The following is a 26,085-nucleotide window of genomic DNA, read 5'->3' on the forward strand; positions in this document are numbered from 1 at the left end:
TCCTTCTCAGCCTCTCCATCATCTTCCACTGTTGAACCTAAGTATCTAATGTCCCTCACCTTCCTGATGACATTTCCTTCGAGTTTCAGATCTGTCTCCTGGCCGCCATCCACTTTGCAACACATATACTCTGTCTTACTTCTGCTCAGTCTCATATCCCTCTCTTCCAATACTTTCCTCCATCTTTTCAGTTTAGCTGCCACTTCTTCTCTTGAATCTGTACACAGCAAGATGTCATCTGCATACAGCATTGTCCAAGGCGCATCTTCTCTCACATTCTCCATCACCACCTCCACCACAATATTAAACAGGAATGGACTTAATGCTGGCCCTTGATGCAAGCCAACTGTCATTTGAAAACTTTCTGTCTGTCCCAGGCAGGTCTGAATTCTTGTCTTCACATTTCTGGACATCTCCTGCACCAACCTGACATATTTCTCCAGTACTTTCTTCTCCCTCAGACACCTTCATACTTCTTGCCTTGGTACTCTACCGTATGCTTTCTCCAGATCAATAAATACCAGATGTAGCTCCCATTGTTTCTCTCGAAATTTTCAATCATCTGCCGTAACTCAAAGATAGCATCTGTCATTGATTGACCAGGCACAAAGCCAAATTGCTCCTTTGCAATCTTCACCTCCTTCCTCAATCTTCCATCAAGAACCCTTTCTAGGATTTTCATTGTGTGGAACATCAACTTTATTCCTCTGTAATTCTTATGGTCTTGTGCATCCCCCCTTTTCCCCTTGTAGATGGGGACAAGAGTACTTTCCCCCCCATTCCTCGGGTATATTTTCCTGTTGGCAAACTTTCATGAACAGGTCCCACAGCAGGTCAATTCCCTCTTCTCCCAGTGCCTTCCATGCCTCCACTGGGATCCTGTCAGGGCCCACCGATTTTCCATTCTTTATCCGCTTCATGGCCTCCTTCACTTCCACTCTACTGATGTTCTGCACTATCCCCTCAGAAGACTGCCCATCTCTGTGAGTCCTCGTATTTTCCTCATTCAAAAGTCCTTCAAAGTATATTCTCCATCTGTTTTTTTATATCTACATCCCTCCATAATACTCCTCCTCCAGAGGCTTTGATCTGTCTCACATGTAAGATGTCCTTTGATGCCTTATTTCTACATTTTGCTAGTCGGTAAGTTTTTCTCTGTCCTTCCTTTGTTTCTAATTGATCATAAAGAACTTGATATGCCATGGCCTTCACCTGTGCCACAACTCTCTTGGCATCTTGTTTTCTCTCTCTGTCCTCTTCCACTCTTGACTCATCCCACTTCTGCTTTGCCTTCCTATTAGGTGTCACTGCTTCTTGTACATTATTATTCCACCACCAACCCTCCTTCCGTTCTCTAATCTTTCCAGATGTCTCATCAAGCACCTTGATTGCAGCTCAGAATTGCTTTTGAATTATGTTTCCACCAATCTTGTACACTTTCTAGTCCATCCCAAATCCTCTCTAACACTCTCTCCCTAAAACGATTCCTCACACTCTCTTCTCTTAAGCGAAACCACTTAATTGTCGTCATCCCATGGTTTCCAAAGGTTCTTATCTTCAATCTTATTTTAAAGTCTCCACAGCAGCCAGTGTTGCTGTGTCACTTGATCTGTAGAGGATTACCTTACAATTTGTCACTTCCTTAAGATGTTTTCTTCAAGTCAAAATGTAGTCAATTTCTGTACTGTTGTTACCACTTCTAAATGTTATCAAATGTTCTTCCCTCTTGTAGAAAAATGAGATCACAATTGCCAGATCAAATGCTACTGCAAAGTCCACAATCCCCTCTCCTTCCTGGTTCATCATTCCTACTCCATGGCTGCCATGCACCCCTTCACAGTCCCTATTCTATCTCTCTATGTGTCCATTCAAGTCTCCTCTGACAATTATCATCTCGTTTTCTTCCAGTTCCCTCATTTCTTCATCTAGAACATTCCAGAACTCATCTTTCTCCTCTGCTGTACAGCCAACTTGCGGGGCGTATACACATATAGATATTGACCACTTGCTCCTCTCCAAGCTCCAGTTTCATTCGCATGATCCTGTCGTTCCTCCTACCCACTTCCAGTACTTCACCCTTCATTCTGCCACACACCACAATTCCGACATCACATTTCTTCCCTCTTTATTCGCTCCAGAGTCGAACAATTTATACCCATCTCCCAGTTCCTTCACCTTTTTCCCCTTCCACCTTGTCTCCTGCACACATAAAATGCCCAACTTCCTTTTCCTCATCATGTCTGCCACCTCTCTTCCCCTTCCAGTCATGCTTCCAACATTCGATGTTCCCACTTGCAACATTCTCTCCACCTGATGGGTTAGCTTCTTTAACTGCACCCGCCCTTGATGTGGTAGCCCTCGTCCACTTCTCGCAGCTGTAGGGCAATGTGGCTACATGTCCTAGCCCTTGTATCACTTTCTTTTCGATCATTAGATCATAGCTAGAGCTGGCAGTGAAGTTTTACGACCGCCCTTCCTGACATCAACCCTCGCCATTTATACAGGCTTAGGACCGGCACCTATTGAGGTTAGCTTGCCCCCTTTGATGGCTGCACAAGACGAAATGACATAGCAAGATAGGAAAGATTCAACCCTAACCCTCAAATACTCTAATAGCATTGGGGTGAGGGAGAGAGAAGGAGAAAGAAGAGAAGAAAGAAGGGGAGGAGACCAGTCTACAGATAATATAACAGATGTATATTACATTTCATTTCCTTTAATGTTTCATTTAATTCTTTCAGTGTTATGCTATTTGGGAGAGTATTACAAGTTAAATTTTTTAATTATAACAATAATCTATTCATGGTTGGTCTTTTCATGGCTAGGGGATAAAATCTTAACTGTTTATAGATTTTGGGTTTCGGTTTACAAATTTCTTTTTCTAATTTATTGATATAATTACTTAACTTTTTCTGTGACGTTGCCCCCCTTTTTTTCTGCACTGCTCTTATTTGCTTATTTTCTATTTCATTTTCTAATCTTCATTTAAAAAAAAATTTTTTTTAAATGAATTTTTTCTTTGTACATCATGGATATGAAAAGTGAACAGAAAACTGCAATTATATTTTGTTTTAAAGTGGATCTTTCTAATATAGAAACCCTAGAAATGGTATAAAAGGCATATGGAAATGAGACTCTGAACTGATCTAATGTGACAGAAGGGACTCAGAGAAAATGACTAGAGAAGTGGCAATTCCATATTGACTTGAATTCAGGAAAACATTGTTGATGTCATTGAAATGGTGAAGAACAATCATCAAATCACTTCACTGACAGCAGAAGCTTCGAACATCCCTAAGAGCATTGTCATTCTTCACATTTTGAGTGAAGATTGCATGCACATTTTCTCCTACCATGGCTTGACAGCTGAGAAAAGAAAAGATCAAGTCACATCTTGTGAGGACATTTTTACAATGGCATATGCAAACAAAAATTTCCAAAACACATATCAAAACAAAGTTGATAATTTTTTGACTCTCAAGGCATGGTGCACAAAGCATTTGTACTGGAAGGGAGAAGAGTGAATGCAGAATTTTATATAGAAGTTATGGATAATCTCTCAAGCATTCAACACATTTGTCCCACTGAATTCTGGTCATGAGATTTTTTCCTGTTGCACAACAGCCTACTCACTCATAAAGCTGTGAATTGTCATTACTTTTTGACACACACACAAAAGGATTTCTCCCCTCCAGACTTTTCTGTTTCCCAACTTGAAAATGAAGCTGACAGAACACTAATTTGCAAATGTTCTAACCATCAAAAAAGCTGTAACAGTGAATTAAATATAACTGAACAAACAGAATTTTCTGTAGCTCTCCAAAAAACTGTATGACTGTGCTAAAGCCTGTATAGATGTCAATGGATGGCATTTCAAATAACACATTTTATCTTTCTCTCATATACTTGATTTTTTATATTTGTCCTAAATATAATATAATTTTATAATTTTGTGTTCTTATGGACTGCAGCGTGTATATATCAGGGGTGTATATTCAGGGTGTGCAGTGTACATCCACAGAATAACAATATTACCGATATTATATTTTTTTCATTTATTCCTGTTAAAGACTCCCCTAATTGTTTCCTGGTTTATTTAAACACAATATACTAATGCTTCATGAAGAGGACACTTTTCAATGCATAAATATTGCATCACATTCATGTTAATAGCCTGAGTGTGCGGTCACAAATACAGACCCTTTTGAGCCCTTTGAATAGATATACCGATAGCATAGTGGGTCAAATTCTAGGTATTTCAGTGGCTTTAAGCCCTAGAAGGCAAGGCAGGGTGTGTGCACCCAGAAATCAGTGGTTGCGATTGGTCATTGTGTCAATCAATGCAATTGAACATTGTCATTTGTCATGAGTTGTCGTTTTTGCTTTCTGGGTTTCATCTGATTTTAGTGTCTTAAGTATGAACTGATGTGTTTAGGACACTGATATAGACAAGTTTTTAATATATAATTTTCTATAAATAATTTATAACTTTTTTTTTACCCATATTTACTATGGGGAAAGAGTATTGAAAATCTACTGAATGTCCCATTTTCTGCCAGAGCATTCGTGGACCATGATTATAGTTGGAAGTTGGAACTTGTGTATAAGTAAGTAAAACGAGTTATTTCAACCTTTCTTTGGTTCAGTCTGGAAAAATAATAATTTCCCAAGTGATTACTTTTTTTGGATTTCAATGCGCATTCTATGGCTGTATTTAAAAATCATATCAAAATTCAAATCATCCATGTTTCACTCTAGTATTTGCCAATGATAATCTAATTTCACCATGAAGCGTAAATCCTTTGTGCTTCTCACATAAAGCAGCATGTGTGAAGCATAGCGATTGTTCATTTGACATTTATGCTTTCCATATTAAAAATATGGAAAGCATATTTTATTAGCATATTATAAAGCATATTATATGGCATAACTTATATTAATTACATTATATTAATTGATAAATTGAAGTATTCAAAGTTATCCATGGGACCAATTAAGATGAGCACTAATGCTCTATGATTCTTAATTCATACATCAATAAAATGCAATCAAATCAAATAAAAGTACAGTCAAACAGACGTGAATTTTGTAGAGTGGGTTGCATAAATCACACGACAGCATACCCAACCTAAATGGGCATATGATGCAACTGATACACACACACAGACACAGCTTGGAAAGAGGTCAGCGGGCACCCCCCCACATGGGTAATGTGCATCATGCCATATAACAAGTAATGTGTTTGTAGCTGGCATAACTTGGAGGAAGTTGATGCTCTCAAGTCAGTGCAAATGTGTCCGGGTGAAATGGCTGCAAGAAGGGCACTGACAAAGAATGAAAGAGGCATTGTGATAGAAAGCCACATTGCAAGGCTATCTGTTTAGCATATTGCATCATTGCCGGCAAGTAATCAGTGATACCATACTCAGATGGAAGTGCAAGGATAAAACTACAAGTACTACTTGAAGTGGACGATACACCACACTCACTGAATGTGACTTTAGGGTGCCACAAAGAATAATATGTAAAAACTGCCATTCGTCAGCCAACACGTTGAATGCAAAGTTCCAGGCATCAACTGTAACATGAATCTGTACTAAAACATTCAGAACCAAGAATTATAACATGGATTTCCATGGTAGCACTGCAATATGCAAGCCCCACATTACCCAAACCAACATGCAGTATCATCTTTGGTGGTGCACAGAGCATGTACAGTGGGATGTGGAAGTTTAGAAAGCTGTGCTATGAAGCGACAAATCACACTACACCTTCTACTTTGAATGTCTCTTACCAGAGCGTGTAATCCCAACTATGAAATTTGGAGATGGAAGTGTGATAGTATGGTCCTGTTTTTTCTGATTTGGCCTCGAATCTCCATATGTGGTGCCACAAACATTGAACTCCAAGAGGTATATGAACATTCTGGATAATGCAATGCTTCTTACTTTGTGGCGCTTCTATGAAACTGACCATCGTCTCTTTCAGCAAGACAATGCACCATGTCATAAGTCTGCTGAAGCAAATGCATCGTTTGTGGACATCACCACACGACTGGTCTCCACAGAGTCCTGATCTGAACCCTACTGAACGTCTGTGGGGTGAATGAAAGCATCAGGTGAGGTCAAGGGATGTATACCCCACAACCGTTGAGGACATTATTACATGCCTACATGAAGAATGGGTCAAAATTCCCATTGATCACTATCAAATGCTTGTGGAAAGTATGTGCTGTAATCATCACAGTGAAAGCAGGTCCTACATCTTATTCAGGTTGGTCCCATAACTGTTTGTTTCTCACACTATGGCGTCCCTTAACTTCTTACCAAGCACTGTATTTCTACATATAAAACTGAAAAAGAAAATGTTACAAAAAAAAACAATAGCTTACAAAATCTACTGCTTATGTGGTATTTGTGATGTAGGAAAGACTGGCTGCTCAGAAGAACTCTGAATTATTATTATTATTATTATTATTATCACGGGAAACTCCAGGGAGTCATTAGACTCATCGAGGGAGGCCCCAAATCATATTCATCACAACTATTTGACATTCATACAGTATCTATCATACCTCGCCTTCAACTCATTCACTGTCACTGCATCCACCACAGACTCAGGGAGCGCATTCCACTCATTCACTACTCTAAAATAAAGAACCCAGCTCTAACACCTTTACTAACCACACTTTTGCCCAGTTTCCATGGATGTCCCCTAGTCCTCCCACAACCAGCCCTATTCTCAAAAATATCTTCTGAATTAATTTTATAGAAACCCTTCAGTAATTTGAATGTCTCAATCATATCTCCCCTTCTCCGCCTATCAACCAATTTTTGCAACCCACAAATCCTCAACCTGTTCTCATACGGTTCATTCCACAGACCTGCTATCATCTTAGTCACTCGCCTCTGGATCCTCTCCACCTCCTCCCCATCAAGAAGAAACCTAGGTGACCAAATCTGAGCATAGTCTAGATGGGGTCTTATCAAGGCTCGATACAGAGGAACAATAACCTGCTTGTCTCTGCTTGTCAACGTATTCTTCAGCAACCAAATGATTTGATGAGCTGTTTTGGTCACTTTTGCAATGTGTCCCCTAAATTTCAATTCCTTATCTACCAACACTCCTAAGTCTCGTGCTTCATCAATTTCCTGGAGCACGGTTCCATCAATGCAGTAAACTGCCGCCAATCTTTTCACCCCAAAATGCATAACCTTACATTTTGCCACATTAAACTGACATCCATTCCCCTTAGCCCAGACCTCCAATCTATCCAAATCATCCTGCAAAATTTTGACGTCATCTGCATTCACTATTGCCCTACCCAACTTCGCATCATCCGCAAACAAATGAACTGTTCCTCTCAGATCATTTCCTATATCATTTATGAACAAATTAAACAGCAGTGGTCCAAGAACAGATCCTTGTGGCACACCACTAGTCACAGGCCGTCTTGTGGACTCTACTCCCGAGTAAACCACTCTCTGATATCTCTCCGTCAACCACCCTCCTATCCATCTCACCAAACCCTATGTCCATTCCCATATGCTGCAATTTACTGATTAGAATTCCATGTGGAATCCTGTCAAAGGCCTTGGCAAGGTCCAGTAGAATCACCGTAAACCCATTACCCTTATCCAGTTCAGCCGTCACTGTGTTATAATACGTAAGCAAGTTACTGAGGCATGACCTACCCTTCACAAAACCATGCTGTCCCCGATACAGTATCCCATTTTCTTCTATCCAATCTTGTATTTTCCTCTTGACTATTTTCCCTAAGACCTTGACAATGATTCCTGATATGCTAATCGGTCGGTAATTTACAACAGCAGTCTTGGAACCACCTTTATGCAGTGGAACTATTTTCCCCTCTTTCCACCCACTCGGGACTAACCCAGACCCGAGACTCAAATTAAACAAAATGGTCAAGGGTACTGACAATTCTTTAGCTGCTTCTCGTACAACACGAGCTGGTATACCATCCAATCCCACTGATGTATTGACATTGAGGTTATGCAATAGACTACTCACCTCCACTTCATTAACCACAATTCCCGTATAATCTACTGGTTTATTCGTTTCTGCAATGTCACCACCTGGATGATATACTTTTGCAAAGTGCTCACTCAGTAACTCAACTATCTCAACTGATTCAGTTACCTCCCTACCATCGGCATTCTTTAAAATCAATCTGCCATGTACATTTTTCCTTTTACTTGCTACATATCTAAAAAACTGTTTAGGATTCTCTTTAGCCTGCATGGCCAATGTTCTTTCGTAATCCTTTTTTGGTTTTCTTACCACACTCGTCACCCTTCTGGCCTGCGCTTTATACCGTTCATGTGCCTGCCGGTCACCCTTCTCCTTAAATTCCCTACATAGTTGTTTCTTTTTTTGCAACTCAAGCTTAATGGTGTTATTCATCCATTTAACCCCTACTTGATTTATTATTCGGACTCTAGGTATACAGTCAGCCATTGCTTCATGCAAGCACTTCTTAACTACCTCCCATGCACTATCAACTTCTAGTCCTTGCAGTTGTACATGCCATGGCACTGAACCAATCAAACTCCTAAGCTTGTCATACTTTCCAGCCCGATAATTCCACATGTACCCTGTCTTAATTGAAAATTCTGCACCTTTAGCCACCTCCCAAGTTAAGACCCTATGATCACTCTCACCGATTGGTGGCAATGTGGTCATATTTGTTACAGCCAAATCCTCAGATGTAATTACTAGGTCAAGCACTCTCTGACCCCTAGTATTTTCCATTACATGCTGTCGCAGATAGTTATCCCTTAATAACCGCATAAAATCCAGTTCCTTCCTCCCGTGTGTCCTCTCCTCACTCCAATCAATGCAACCATAGTTGAAATCTCCCATAATAATCACCCTCCTTCCACCCATTTCTTCTATTTGTTTGTGCATACTGTCACCACCATCTTTTCCATCACCTGGTAGCAGCACCCAATTGTATATTTAGTACTGCTAGCCACAATCTCACACCAAATGGCCTCAAATGTGCTCTTTTCTCTATCCTGCAATTCAACTTCTATTCTCCTTGGCTGGAGCTCATCAGCTATCATCAACAATACTCCTCCTCCCATTTTATTCTCTCTGTCATTCCTGAACACACTATACCCATCACATTCAATCCCACTAGTTATATCATCTACAGTCAGCCATGTTTCACTAATACCTATAACCTGTGGTCTGGAAGTGCCAACCATGGCCAAAAACTCTTCCTTCTTGTTCCTAATACTCCTAGTATCAGTGTACATGAATTTAAGACCCCCATTAGCCCCAACCCTACCTTGATGCCTTATATTAACTATCCCACTCAGATTTGTTGTCCTTATTTGCTCTGGCGTATTATATTCATTCTTACATTCAACTGCCTCCATAAGGACTGTATCTCTACTCCCCCCCCCCCCTAACAAATCTAGTTTCCCTGAATTTGCACATCCACTACATTCAGCAACACTTTCTCAAGTCTTCTTACATCGTAACCATTCAAATGCAAGCCATCCATCTTATATAGATCCTTTCGCCCATCAAACTCACTCCACACATCCACAAATTCCACACCACTCGTCATACATAACCCACGCATAAAGTCATTTGCAATTATAGCCCTCCTTTTAAACATTTCACTGTCATACCGTGACAAAAGACTAATCATTCTAACTCTCTCACTCTTTTCTTTTGCTACCTCAAACAATTCATTCAGGTCTTCTATCATTTCCATTTTATCTCCTTTCAAATCATTCGTACCTGCCACAACAATCATTTCTTTCACCCTTTCCTTTTGCTCTCTAATAGACGCAGTTACGTCCTTTATTGTCGCACCAGGTTGGTACGATTTTGTCAAATCCTCTACTAACACACCTCGTACTAACGAGTCACCATACAGCACTCTATCCTTCATTTTGTTCATGTTCACATTCATACGTCTATTTTTTCTGTCATACCTTTTATTATTGGTTGGTTCATTCAGTCTACTTTTGTTCATGCACTCTAGCTGCTGTTTTGCTCTTTCTATCGCACTATTCAACAACGCGATCTCACTCAATGCATCTATCTCATCTTTTTTGTTCTCTGAGAAACCATTTATACTATCATTCACACTTTCTACATTCACACTCTCACAATTTTCATGTACAACCTTGCCGTTTCTTGTCATATCCCTATTTCCTTCATTCTGAAGGTTCACAAAAATATCACACTCACGAGCCGAAATACACTTCAATTCCGCATTCTCCCTACATTTTCTACACACATTCAATCCTTTATTATCATCTAACCATACTCCGACCGCACTCCGCAAAGCGAACATTTCACAGCTAGTACACTGACTCATTTCTTTTATGCTACCGTTCTTTGATAACGATGGCGAACCTTCATTACTGTCTGCCATTTTCCTTCACACAGGTGCCATATCTGTAACGTGTTTTGTCAAATTATACATTATAACACACCAAAAATAGACGCACTAAAATACACAAGGCAAACAAAACAAAACTACAGAATGGCATAACATGTCCAAATACTGAAGAGAAAGTAAAACACAAATAAACACAACCTCACTTCCCAAACAAGTGAAAATCCTTAAATGCTATGGCAATAAACTGAGATGAAGGATATAAAGTTACATCAAGAAACCTGTACATAATACCTGTACCTGTACCTAATATAACAAAATCGAAAGTTCTAGCTTAAATGTTATCTGGTCTTCAAATGTAAAACTATTTTTAAGTTATCCAATAGTTATGTTGTTTTACCCACATTTAAATGTTGTCAGCTTTTTTCTGATTGTATAGTATTGAAATTTTGTACTTTTTTCCCCCTCTCTTGAAGAAGCATTCCATAAGGAATGAGAAAACTAGCAAAATAATACAGGTTTTATTTCATATATGATATAATCTGAAATACCTTCCAAATTAATATAAACCACAAACAAGAGCCCTTATGGAGATCCTTCAGGTCATAGACAGGATTTGTACCTAGTCTTTCCAACTAATGCATCACTACTAATTGAATTACATAGGCTTCTTGCATATGATATATAATAAAATATGAAATGATCATAAACTGAAAACTGTGAATCATGACATTTGTGAGAACAATTATGTTTTGCTTATCAACCGAACTTCCATACTGGCTCAATTATTAGTACTTACCATTTTGCTTTCCAGATGTAAAGTAATATTCTTGCCAATATCCTCATCCAAATGATGGAAGAAGGTCATATCCCAAGGCTGATAAAGAATATTTTCTTCTACTGATAATTCTGCTAATGGATGAACACACTTATCTTCAGCAACTTGTAACTAAATGTAATAAAAAATCAAATATCTGATAATGTTATCACTAAAAAGTGCTATATGTATGAAAATATATAAATAAATAATAGAAATAATGGATCAGTAACATAAATATACTGCATTCTGCATCTATGTTTAAGTATTTTCCTGGGTGTACTCCACAATAAGTACTATATTATTATTATTATATTACAGTACTTACTGTGGAGCGACACCCAGGAAAATACTTATACAATTTGTATTTAGACAATGTAGAAACGAAGCATACGTGAGAAAGCAACTATAGAAGTTTGTAAGGGAGGAGCAATCTATTAAGAAGATTGCCCTCTTCCGGATAGCATCAGATATTCTTAGAGTGGTTTCTGGTAAGGAGAGAATTGAGGATCATTAATGTATAGGAGAAAGAGTCTGGGTAAAATATAGCAAGGTGTACTCTGGCATTAATTGAGAAATATGATTAGAGGAAACCATTTACCATATATGTCATGATCACCTCATTACTTTCACAAAAGTAATGGGGTGAAAGAAATGGAATCATAGTTTGATGGTTAACTTTTATGAAAACTCTGAATAAATATTTTTTTCCATAGATGTCAGATGAGTGTAATGACTTGTATAGCTAATACTGGCTAAGCATTAATTCTAGTGCACAACTTGAAGGATACCATCTAGACCAGGGAACATTACTATCTAGGTCAATGAAGATTTTTCTTATCTCTTTATGGTGAAATAAATAAGAAATGAATCAGCGGAGCCATATAGTTAATCATACTGTTTATGGTAAAGGGTTTGGCTGTTTCAAATTATTGCCAAAGCAACTAAGGCAATGAGACCAGTATATCATGTCTGTTAGTTGTGTGAATTCATTTGACTGGTCACTTTTGTCTGTTTATCAGGATAAATCTGTATGAATTGTAGGAGAAGACTGATGTCAAGAGGTCAGCCTTATCTTTAAGTGATGCTGCCAGGTATCATCTGGACATTAGCATTATTGTAAGGGCCTTAAGCATTTCATCAAGCACTAACCATCATTCAGACAATATCCATCATATTTTGTTTTGAACTCATTTACTAACACAGCACTCACAACAGATTCTGGAAAACTATTCCTTTCATTCAATAATTCCCCGAACAAAACATCTAATCATCTAAGATCGAGGACGTGCTACTCTGGACCTCAATTGCCACTCCAATTTTTCCCACAGGTGTTCGATGGGGTTCAGTTCAGGACTCAGCCCAGGCCAATTTAATACCCATCTGTTCATACCATTCCATAACAGCTGCAGCTTTGTGGCATGGGGCATTGTCGTCTTGATAGTAGCATGGGTCCGTTCCATAAAACCTCTACAGTGTAGGCAGCACCTGATTATCCAAAACATCAAGGTACTGAGCTGCATTCATGGAACTACAGTGATTCCACTCCAAACCAGATGAATGCATCCCACACCATTACTCCTTCACCACCAAACTTTACTGTGGGTACAAAGTAATCATCAACAGAAGATCCTCATGTTATTTCATAATACTTAGATTGTGCTTTTCATGAAATATCAATTTTTTTAAATTGGGAAAACAATAATTGCAAAGTAAATTATTTCATCAAAAAATAAACACATAATAAAATAAAATAAATAAATAATAATGCAAACATTTTCCCCTTGCCAACACACTGCATTGATATGATGTGGGTTCCAAATTTCCTGTGTGGGAGATTCTCACTCACACACACAACCATAAGACTGGAAACAGATGTACCTTGATTCAATGCTCCAGAGTACCGTTTTCCACTGACCAGACGAGCCACCTTGTTTGTTGTTGTGAGGTTCAGCTTGTGTGACACTGCTCTTCCATGGAAGCTCAGTAAATGGAGTTCTTTTTGTATAGTATTAGTGCTCATCATGGTATTACTTACACTGTGGAACTCATCACAAATGGTTTATGCCAATTGTAACTGGTTTTTGAATAATACCAGTTTTAAACCCTCCTGTTCTGATCTCTCATTTTCGGCAGCCGTCACCAATGTTTTCCTGCACTAGTGATGACAGAATGTCTCCATTTGTTGATCACACCTGCCAATCACTGATTATGAATGCTCCAGTTGAGCAGCAATAATATGTATGGACATGCCACCAATGTGACAGCCTATGATGACACCTCTGTTGAAGTCACTGATTTCACGTTATGTTGCCATATGACATCCAAACCCATGTGCTGCAACTTAAATATCAGCTTATCATGTGGCACCCTGTTGAATGTCTTCGCTAAATCCAAGAGAATGGCAGTACATGCCTTTCCCTCATCTACTGCTCTTGTACTTTATTATAAAACCTAGCATATTACTAAAACAAGGCGCCCCTTCACAAATCCATGTTGATTCTCACAGATAACATTACCCTCATCTGCCCAATGCTGTATACAGTCCCTCACTAATTTCTTCAAGATCTTAACAACTAATGATGACACACAAACTGGCCTGTAATTAGACACCTCCAGTCTGCTACCGCCCTTATGCAATGGCACTATCTTACCTTCCTTCCATTCCCTCAGCAGCTTTCCCATAGCTTTCCCAGACTTTCATTGAAAAGCCAGGTCAAAGGAGCTGTCAGTTCTTTAGCACATTCTCTCAAAAATCGTGGTTAAATACCATCTAGTCCCACAGCTTTGCTGACATCCAGAGTACTCAGTATTTGGAACACACTCTCTTCTTGCACTTCTAAACCTCGAACCGGTCCTATCCCTCTAGTATCAAAATTTACTCCTCCAGGATGAAATACTCCAATAAAGTGTTCATTGAACAATTCCATTATGTCCTCTGCATCAGTAGCTCCTTTCCCATTTTTATCCCACAATGTCATTCTTCCACAATCATTTCTCCTCCTACTGGCCACACAGCTAAAAAAATTCCCTAGGATTTTCTTTGGATCTTAGGGCCAATCTCTTCTCATATTCCAGTTTCGCCTTCCTTACCATACTAGTCACACTCCTGGCCTATGTTTTATATTCTTCATGCATCTTCTCTTCACCTGTCTCCTTATATCTCTTCCATAGCCTCTTTTTCGCATGCAGATCCTGTTTAATATTGTTTGTCATCCACTTTACACCAAATTGTGTCCTCTTCTTCACTTGTGGAATACAGCTCACTATTGCTGCTAACAAATATTCCTTCACAATTTCCCAAGCATTAATGATATCTCAGCCTTCCAATTCCTCCCTCCATGAATCATTTCCATAACTCTCTCTCACTTCTACTCTGATTTGCCATGCATTCGTCTCTTCCATTTGCCTAAATCTCATCTTTCACGCTTCTCATCTCATTCCCTAGACATTCCACCTGCTCTTTCAGCTGATCTCTTTCTCTCTCTCTGCAAGTCAGCCATTCTTATTTGCCATTCTCCCAATTGAGACCATCTCCGTAAACTTCACAATCATTCAACTTTTCCATACTCCCCACTCTCATTATTTTATTCATTTCTCTCGCTATTCTCGCCCTCTATCATGCCACTCATCTCTCTATGTGGAGAATCTCCCATCTCTGACGCAACGAGGTCAGTTATAGTCATCTCTAACTCACCAAGTTCCTCCTATTGCCTGCATTTTGTGCATATATGTATTTCCTCTTCTCTCACCTGCCACATATACAACTGCCGGGACGCATACATTCCACAAGTCCCACATGGTAGAAAATCCCAAAATATTATATCATGCAAAATGGAGTCCTTAAATGAGGGAAGACTTGGTAATACGCCATTTGCAATTTTAGCTGCCGCCATTATTCAAAATACTGTCGAGGAACTATTACAACTAAACACTAAATAAGTATAAGGGAGTATAACTATATAAGTAAAAGTACAAACAAAACATTTAAGTATACTAAATATAAATAAAATAAAACTAAATAATGTAAACTTATGTTATCTTTATCTTCTCTTCCACCGTTATGCATCCGATTCCAACCCCCGTCTTCTCGGTAACCAAAATACACAATATAGAGACAACTAACTCCAAAAACAACTACTGAAGGACGCTTATATTACAGAAAAACAACTTAGCACAAATCTCGACAGAAGTCACCACTATTCACCGATTAAAAAAATTATAAAAGCACTTTTTTCAGCACAGATGAAATTCCCTACCCTGTTCTCCGGCGACTCTAGCACCCTCTTCCATGGACTTGATGGTATATCATTGCATGTCTTGAGGGAATGTTTCAGGGAGTTAACAACAACTTTAACTTACCTTTTTAACATGAGTCTTAGATTGGCCCAAATTCCAAAGGAGTGAAAACATGGCAAAATTGTCCCACTTCATAAAGGGGGTGATACAACTAAGCGTTTGAATTCGTGTTTTAGCAATTTGCTTACTTATTATAACAAGGTGACGAATACACTGAACAAGGGAGATGCATATACAGTATTATATTTAGATTTTGGAAATGTTTTTGATAAATTGTCACATGACAAGCTAGTAGTGAAATTGGGACAGATGGGTTGGATAAGAGATTGGCTGTCTGATAGGTATCAGCAGTTTTTGTATGGGAGGAAGGATGAAATTCCAGAGGAGGAATGTCACTAGTGGTGCTCCAGGGATCTGTTTTGGGGGCATTGTTATTTATTTTGTATATAAACAACACTAGAAGGGGCTTAAATGGTGATATACAATTGTTTGCAGATGATGTTATGAGAAGTAGAGTAGATGTTGTAGCCTTACAAGAGGACTTCAACAGACTATCTGAAAGGTCAAGCGTGTGGGGATATCAGTTTAATGTAGCCAAGTGTAAGGTTTTAAAATTTGGGGAAGTAAAGATGGGATGCAGAGTATAAGATTGGTGGGGATATCTTGGAGGAGGCTGTTTCTTAATTTGTAATTAATTTCTTTGTTTATATTTAAAAATAATTTATTAACTATGAAGATGGAGCTATTCTCTTGCATCTGATAGTGCACATAATATCACATGCTCTGATTTTTTTTTTTGTGTGTTTTCCTATAATTGACAATGGCTAAGGAACTTTGCTGAAAATTTTACAAATAAAGACATTTGAATTAAATATAAGTGATTCCAGTCATTACATCTCTATTTTTCATTGAAACACTTAAGATTTTATTTGATTGTGAGGAGGAAGACAATTAACAGGCATAGTAGATAAGGAAGAGAACATTTTGAAAATTCATCTTTTAGTTAACCTTAAGTCATTTAAAAATCTTTTCAGTATATTTCATTGTTATTTACCAAACGTACCTCCTTTTGCACTTCTGCTTTAATATACAATGACCACATAGATAGCTTCCACTGGTTTAAGAGATCTTTTTTATTTGTTGTCTTGATTTCAAGCTGTTGCAACCACTGAACAGCTAATTTCATTAAAATGTACTTATCTACACTGGTTTCAGCACTGTCACTTTGATGCTAAGAAAACAAATAAATTACATCAGTACAAAAAGTTTAAAAAATATGACAAAAATATTCAGGGGTATAATTAAAACTTTAATTTAAAAAAAGAAGTTACTATCTAAGGTAAGGTTTCTAATCTAGATTTATATGGTGGTGCATAAACAATACTTTAAAATTTTTAATATAATGTTTTTTGTGCAGCATATAAATTTATAAATAATTATTCTTTTTTGATAGAAAACCTACCCACAGAATGTGGGAACCTACAACACATTTAACATTATGGGTGGACTTAGGTTAGACAATCAGAGAACATTTTTCTCTCTCTCCCTCACAAGAGAGAGAGAGAGAGAAAGTATTATTTATGCACCACCATTTATGAGAGAGGGGAGGAGAGAAATGTTCTGTGATTGTATAGCCTCTCAAGTTGCTTCTTCCAATGATAAATTCTTTTCATCAGGCAATGAAAATCATACCATGGAAAGACTTCCCTTGTTGGCTGTAGAGCAGAAATACTATGCTAGCACTCCAAGAATGCAGCTTAGCATTTACTCTATATACATACCAGTAAATCCCACTTAAAAGGAATCGTCACTAAGAAGGATACTATGTAACTGAAGGAAATGCTAATTAGACTTGCTAGGTATACTAGATGGAATTCAGTGCATAGTGAAACATCATCATGCTTACCTTCATAGCTTTAACTGCTTCTGTCATAATTTCAAATAAGAACAAATGGTGGCCTAAAGTAATAGATGTCATGTTTGGTCTCAGGTTGTGGGTTCTGGTTTCATTCCCATTCATATTACACTGAAGTAATACTCTTCCAGGCATGTCTAAAACACTGTGAAGATCTTGTGCCCCCTGTATTCTGATATGTAGGCACTAGTGTTGAGGGCACATTATGGCAAAGAAACTAGTTGCTTTCAGTATGGTCAATGTATCCAGAAGTGTATTTCTACTTGTCAAAATTTTTTAACATATCTAGAATATCAATATAAAAAGCAAAGCAAATAAATCAGTATCATTGCACTTGAAAAAAATCACTTCTGCATCTATTTTACTAACATTTATGACAATGTTGGTGCTGCAAGAATTAAGACTGCTCCTAGAAAGATAACCTAATTAAAAATAATAATAATAGATTAAATTTAGATTTTCTAGAGATTTAGTTTAAATCTTTTAAATTAAATTAATCTCTTTAAATTTAGATCTAAACTTACTCCAATTTAGTTAACAGTGTTGGATCCTACTTCTTAATTTATACTTTGGATCTGACATGTTAGTCACTATGATGTTCTTAAACAAAATTATAAATTGCTAGTTGATTTCTAATTCAATATAGAGAAAATTTATATTTATAGACTGCGCCACTCTATATCTGAATTAGTTCAAGAATTGAAGAAAAATCAACTCACAACTATCCTCCTTTATATGATGTTATTATATATACTGGCCGAGTATATTTAACTTACTTAATTTTCCCGCTTTGGTTCGAATATTTTTATGAATGGTGCAGTAAAAGAGATTCAAGCAAAATTCAACTTTTGATTAACAAAAACAAACATTTAATTTTAAAATCATAAATTTCACACTTAACTTCAAATCAGTAATTAAGATATCACAAACTCTTCAGCTTCTCCGATAAGTACAATCATACAAACTCTGACAAGATAAATCTGATACCTCTATATTACAGTCTTCTCACAGTTTCTTAAGTTCCAAGATACAATAAAAATTTCAGTAATTTTTCTTCACAAACAAACACTTTTAATTTTATGCTTCTTTTAATTCTCCGCGATAGTTACTGTTAACATCAGGGAATTCTAAGATGAAACTCACACACTTCTCTGAACAGAAATATTAAAGTTGGAATAATCTTACCATTAATCTTCTTCCTTCATCAACATACACACAAACACTTTTTATGACTGTAAACACTTTTAACAATAAACAGCACTCATTAAAATAAATCTTCTAGCATTAACTGAATTAATTTATGGACACAATACATATAATCAGATGTTCTTGTATAAAGCACTACTGATTACTCTTGAATTAGGGCAATACACAATAATTCTTTAACTCGGGGTTTTATATGTACAGATGTTCATTCCTCCGGCATTCAAATAATTCTTTAGGCACTGTAATTCTAAACACCGCTATCATTAAACACAACCCTGTTGCCTCTATTTATTCTCTAGTTACTTCTTACTAAGCTTCACGTTTCAGTGTGTCCTTGAAAGGTCGGCCCTGAAAATAAATCTCAACTAAAATATCGCTAGTCATTCAGTAGTCACTCAGCTATCTTCCGTTGCTTTATTTGTTATTCAGAAACTTATTAGCTAACTGCTTCTCAACTTGTAGACTTTATTTAGTTGCTCGAGTGACTTGCCGACTCTCTATTATCGCACTGTGATTGCCCGATTCCACCCTAATACCAATCTCTCTCTTATAAATCTCTAATCTAATTAATTAATAATTCCAGCGTTCCTTGCTTATATATATATATCTGTTTTTCCCCCTACATTGCTCACGTCATTTCTTTCTAAAAACTCTTTTCAATAAACCTCACGTGGTGTTCCAAACGTGCTCGTTCACTTACATACGTTTCCATGACAACAAAACAAAATATAATAAAATTGAGCTATTACATAACGTTAAACTTTACAAACAGGAATAAATAAGGAATATTTACATTTCAAATAATACGCAGTTAATTTATCAAATACAAACTCTTATAATATTAACATAGTAATAAATAAAATAGCTTAATAATATTTAATACAGTCTATTCATTATTAATACATATATCTTGATTAAATAATTAAATATTAAATAAAGTTAAAGGTAGTTATATGAATATTAATTTGTAAAATAAGTTGTTTACATTAAATAATATTTACAAGTCTAGCCTTTGTGATTGAAGATCATGTTGGATTCTGAAGCAAATAATAATTACTCTAATCTCTACATAATCAGAATCCAACAACAGAACAGTAATTTAATGATAATAGTGCAGTACACAGCACTAGTTTGTAAAAGAACACAGATTTACCAGAGGTTTTTGCTAAACAATTCAGAATAAGGGGCATTTTGAGGTTTAATCTGTGTGAAATGTACTCATCACTAGGAGTGAATGGTTTATAATTTGAAAGTGAGAGTGGAAAAGAGAATGTGTAGAAAGTATTTTGAAAGTACGTGAACAGTGAACTGGTGAAGAATAAACTTCTTCATTCTATCAGAGATTTTAGACCAAGTGGCCTGATGTGACCTCATTGCCACCGCTTTTTTGGTCTTCCAATTCTTCTTTTTCCAATTATTTTATATACGTATAGTATTGTTGGCAGTCTGCTATTGTCCATTCGATTTAGATGTTCTAACTATTTTTGTTTATATTTCTTTATATAGCAGTTAATTGGTTTGATATTCAGGGATTGTAAAATTTTTGCTTTATGGTCCCACTTAGTATATACAGCTGTTTTTCTGAGAAATTTCATTTTTGCTGTTTGAATCCATTTTTCATTCTTTTTTTATTGTCCATGTTTCACTTTCATATAATAAAACTGGTTTAGACAGAATGTTATACAGTGTGATTCTGGTGTGTTTTTGTATCACAGATGGCTTATATATATTTTTTATTATGCAGTATACTTTAATAAAATTTGATATTTTAGTCTATATCTTTTACATCTTCATATGATAAATTGCATTCCAGGTATCTGAAAGTATTTACTTGTTCTAATATTTTATTATCTATAACTATTTTACTTCTTATTGGATTTTCTCCTTTGAAAACTATTATAATTGTCTTTACTTTTGATATTCTCACATCATTGTTCTGAAATTGCATTTAATCATTTTACTCTCTAGAGATCATCTTCTGATGTAGCTAACAAAATCTTATCAGTTGTAAATAATAGTGTGTCTATCTTTATTTGTATACCAATCTGGAAACAGCATATCCCACCTCAAATGGGTTATGCTGTTATCTCAAGCTCTTACCACAATTCGAAGTCCGACAGATTCAGAATGGGGCTGGCTTCCAGATGGCCAATCAGAAGGTGATGTGTGGTTGGGCACATTCACCTTCAATCACTGTTGTGTGGTCCTCGCTTTGTGTGCAGGGGTTGATTCCTGCTGGAAAATCCACTGCCTACTATGAAACAAGTGTTGTTCAGGGGCTGAACCACAGGTTCCTGCACAGAGTCTTGATATGCTTTGCCGATGATTTTGATCCCTTTCTCACAGAAATGCAACTTGGATTCCCTCCATATGTCACCTACCACCAAACTATCAGTGACGTAGGGTGATGACCACTCTAATTCTTGGTGCTATGGTACATGCTGTGTGACTATCAGGGGCATATACCCAATTGTTTTGGTGGGTTAAAAGACTCTTCAATTATGAAAATCTTTTCATCTGTGAAGAGGATATATCTGAGTCTGTTGTTCACATACCGCTGGAGAAGTGCCTCTGATTTTATCACCCTCCGATGCATATGTCATGGTGTTAGGAAGTGTTCAGTAGAATGACAATAGGCTCTCACCAGCAGGTCATCATTCTGTGTGAAATATTCATCTCTTGTAACATTACTTTCTGCATTCTTACAGGATTATGATAGAGGCATGCTTTCACAGTCCTCACAATCTGTTGCATCATAATGTAATGAGGTCGACATTCTTTGGCAGTCAGATACATCTGTATCATTATACTGGTTAATAGCCAGATACACAAACATCCTATTGATCCTGAGTGTTTTTAGTATGTTGAAAAGTGTTATTACTTGTGAAATGCTATTACAGCTCTAATAATAATAACAGCTGATAAACACTCGATTGTTGGCTGCACAGTGCGACTAACAGAACCGTAATTCTGTGGGCAGTGAAGGGAAGTTGTAACAGTATTTATGGCAAAACTGTGTATATTAAAAAAGTACACCCTTGCTGTACTCCTCTTGATATGTCTTTCCATTTGGATATTTGTTCTAATTTGGTTATTTTATTTCCTGTGTATATTTCTTGAACAGACTAAGACCTGGTTTAGTATATTGAGATCAGTTAATATTTTAAGTAACTTTTGTCTATTAATTTTATCAAAAAGCTATAGGGCCTCCGTAGCTCAGTCAGTATAGATGAAGCCCTTTGGTCAGAAAGACCTGAGTTCGATTCCCGTCAGTGATGTGAGAAACCTTAATCTGGTCTCTTTCGACTAAAGGTGATTTAGCTGGTCTCATATGGAGGTAGGGGTTTTTCATTCCCCAGAACAGGCAAACTGGCCCCGTGACCACACATGGATTACAGTCAGGAATACCTAAGACCCAGCCATAGACCTGATTTGTCAGCTATGCCAGTCCCGACCCCGGATAAAATTAGGGGGGGGAGTGAGATGGTGCCGTACTTTCCTGTAAAAAAGGGCCTCACAGTCATTGTATCATCATATGTTGAATAAAATAAATATCAAAAGCTATTTCATAATCAATGAAAACCTCTTGCATTTCTTTTGGAAATTCTCTTCTCTTTTGATTAATATTTTTAGAGTGAAAATTGAATCCATGCAAGATTAGCCTTTTCAGAATCTACTATTCTTCCAGTAGTTTGCTCTCTACAATACTGTTTAGTTTTTCCTTTAATATTCCTGCATGTATTTTGTACCCTGTATTTAGCAGACTCATTCCCCTATAGTTATTGCAGTCATCTTTGTTTTCTTTTTCATAAACTGGGATAACTAGTGTTTTTTTTTTCTAGAAATCCAGACCATATTAATGAATTTCAATAGTCTTTCATTAAATTTTCCAACTGCATTTTTGTACAGTTACATGTTTATATTGTTTTCTTCTGGTGTTTTCCTATTTTTCATCTTATTTATTGTATTTTTTAGTTCTGACAACAATAATATTTTCTGATAGATAATTTTTTGTTGTATAAAATTTTACTTCTTTATTATCATCACTACAGAGACTGAAAATAAGTTACCTATTTTTCTATATCTATTGTTTGTATTTTTTACCTTTTCTTTTATTTCTTTGTTTGTGTATTTTATTATTTTATAGGTTTTTGGTTTGGCTTAGTTATATCATCTTCTAGTTCTATTACAGAATTATAACTCTAATTTGCTTCTACTGCTTGGAAATTAGCCATTTCTACTAACTATCTGTTTTTCTTTTTATTATTTATTTCTTTGTTCTAGTTTTGTAGTCCTCTTTTTCTACACCATTTACTCTTTATTCCTAAGCTTTCTGTTGCTGCTTTTGTGAGGATTTGTTTTCAGAATTCCCCATTCCAATTCTAAGTCATCTGATTCATGCATCATTTCTGTTTTTAAAATCAGTGCATTTCTGATATTGTTGCTTAGTATGAGGATCTTGTAATGAAGAAATTTTGTAACTCAGTTGATAGTTATTTTGCACTTTATTTGTTTTTCTCATTTTGGTTTAAATCGAATTTTTTTGCCAATACTATATAATGATCAGAGTTTAATTCAAAGTCCTGGGATGATCTGGGATCAAGAGGGTTTCTAAAATGAATAAGCAGAAAGGGAAATGGCCCCAGTCGAGAATGGAGAGATCACATCAAATGAGTGGTATCAGTGGAACTAGATGTAGATCCAGGAATGAGCTATTGTGTTTGTATACAAATGCTATAAGTGTCAGAAACAAGGCAGATGAAATCTTTCTTTTAAGGTTACATGGTGATCAGCATTCATATTTATGAATTTAGGGACACAAAACACACGTGTTGAAAAGATTATTTCACTAATTATTAATAAAATAACTTGACGTTTCGACCCCTGTATTGAGGTCATCATCAGAAGGATACATGTGTATAGGAACCAAGCTACATGCTGTTGCACTCTATAATGATACTATCCTGCTCTTACAGAACATATTTCTACACGACATCAAGGCCCTCTTTGCCCATGTACTCTGCTCCGGGTATTTCATGTGGCAAAACAATTTTTACCTTCAAAAAGAGGGTACAGCCATGGTCTCACCACTTTCCCCCCAAATAGTGAACTTTTATATGGAAGACTTTGAGCAACAAGCTCTAGAGTTGGCGTGCCTAAAGCCCAAAATTTGGCTCAGATATCAGATACGTCGACAATATTTTCGCCATTTGGCCCCATGGCCACAAAGCACTAAATACATTCCTTAGCCACCTGGAAAAACAACTCAAACGCATCCAATTCACCATTGAAATAGAAAAAAGCAACTCTCTTCCGTTCCTAGACACACACTCGTCACATGTCTTCCTTCAGGCTGTCTCTCCTTCTCAGTCTACTGCAAACCTACACACACACACAGGTCAGTACATACACAAAACTTCTTATCACCACCCAACAAAAACTAGGGATCATTAATACCCTTAAACACAGGGCTCAAACTATCTATTCAAATGAACAAGCTCTTAACCATGAATATGAAATCATCCAACATACCTTTATAAAAAATGGATATAGTATAAAAACCATTCACAAGATCCTCCACAGAGATATCACTAATAACAAAAAAGATTTCAAGAATGCTATTGCCATACCATATGTTAGAGGCATTTCTGAAAAAATAGACAGAACACTACACAAATAAAACATCAAAACCACCTTTAAACCCCCGACAAAATTAAGATACCTACTCAGTTCTTCCAAGGATCCTCTGCCACACCAAGCCCACCCAGGGGTTTATAAAATACAATGCACATGTAACATACCATACATAGGGGAAACAGGGCGAACCATGCCAATCAGGAAGGAACACAAACAACACATTAAATACCTCCATTTTGGAAAAACCGGCCTTTCTGACCACGCACTCCAAACATACCACAGAATTGATTGGAAAGGTACCAAGTCCCTACACCGCAAAACCTAGTTCGAGCGGAAATTCAAAGAAGCATGTGAAATGCTCAAACAGAATCCAAATCTGAATAAAAATGATGGTCTAACCATTCCAAGAATGTGGAGGACCCATCTGCAACCTTCATAGCAACCACAAAGAAAAATCTCAATACAAGAAGACTTGCTGAAGTGTTTTTTTTTTTTTTCCCTCCCTGAACATTCAATAGCTACCTGAACTGAACAAATCCAGAAGATGATCGTAATATAACAATATGAACTGTACAATTCCAGAAGATTCTTAGTACATGAGGAGTTTAGCAGAGTTTATTGTCGTTTTTATTTATTTATTTTTTATCACTAGAGGCTAAGAAAAAAACTAGTTAACAACATAGATTTAATTTACCTTTAAAGAGTGCAACAGCATGTAGCTTGGTTCCTATACACATGTATCCTTCTGATGATGACCTCAATACAGAGGTCGAAACATCAAATTATTTTATTAATAATTAGTAAAATAATCTTTTCAACACGTGTGCTTTGTGTCCCTAAATTCATAAATATGAAGGCAGATGAAATGGTTGCACTAATTGAGTCTATTCACCCAAAAATTGTTGGAATAAGTGAGACATGGTTAAATGAAGACCACATCCTAACAGGAATAGAGATGGAAGGGTATGATGTATTTTGTGAAGATAGAATGGTAAAAAGGGAGGGGAAGTGCTATTGATGACAGAGAAAGAGTTATGTCCATACAAAGTAGAGATGCAATTGGGAGTTTTGCCAGTGATTTTGAGGCAGTATGGTGTGAGATAGAGGTGAATGGAATGAAATACTTGGTTGAATGTTGTTATAGACCAGGTAATGTGCATGGTAGTGACTATGAAATGTATAATCAAATTAGCCAAGCAAATAAGAAAAGAGTGATCATTTTGGGCAATTTTAATTATGGCAATATAGACTGGAATGATGAGATAGCAACTGGAAGTAAAGAAAATGAGTTTCTTCTGTTTTGGAGGGACAACTACCTCAGACAGTATGTAACAGAGGGCACGTGAGGATTCAGGATCTTGGATTTGGTCATCTCATTAGAGGATGTAATTATAAAGGAAGTATCAAATACCCACCAATTGGTGAGAGTGACCATGAGGTGATTACCTGGGTGTTGCCAGCAGCTTGAGGACCTCTGTAAGAAAAGGGTATATGTGGAACTACAAGGGGGGGGGGTGATTATGAAGAGCTCAGGAGACAGCTTGCAGGTGTAGCATGGAATGAGGAGTTAGCTGGAAAAGAGATCAATGCAGCTTGGGGGATTTTCAAAACTATCTAGTAGATGCAATGTCTAAATGTATTCCAAGGGTGAGAAGGTTAAATAAGGTACGTGTGAAATGGATGAATAAAGAGATCAAGCATGTGATACAGAGAAAAAGGGCATTATGGAGGCAGCATAAGAGAAGTGGAAATAACCAATTCCATGAAGATTACAAAGGCCAGGCAAGGCAGGTGACTTCGTTGGTGAAGGTAGCTAAAGAGAGGTATGAA

The 26,085-nt window shown here is 36.9% G+C and overlaps 1 protein-coding gene across 3 annotated transcripts in view; it reads right to left on the bottom strand.

The window, feature by feature from the left end:
- The window catches only part of LOC150098264 (spatacsin), an 891,110-nt gene that overhangs the window by 213,057 nt on the left and 651,968 nt on the right, over positions 1-26,085 (bottom strand). For all 3 annotated transcript variants that reach the window (XM_090406151.1, XM_090406152.1, XM_090406153.1), the window contains exons 29-30: positions 16,561-16,728; positions 11,181-11,330 (exon numbers count right to left, since the gene is read on the bottom strand). In XM_090406151.1, the coding sequence (XP_090262277.1) occupies positions 11,181-11,330; positions 16,561-16,728 (318 nt within the window). The remainder of the gene's footprint in view (positions 1-11,180; positions 11,331-16,560; positions 16,729-26,085) is intronic.

The sequence above is a fragment of the Typopeltis vanoorti genome, chromosome 16 (genome assembly GCF_054136105.1).
Source record: "Typopeltis vanoorti isolate ZY-2024b chromosome 16, IOZ_Tvanoo_1.0, whole genome shotgun sequence".
Taxonomy (NCBI): Eukaryota; Metazoa; Arthropoda; class Arachnida; order Uropygi; family Thelyphonidae; genus Typopeltis; species Typopeltis vanoorti.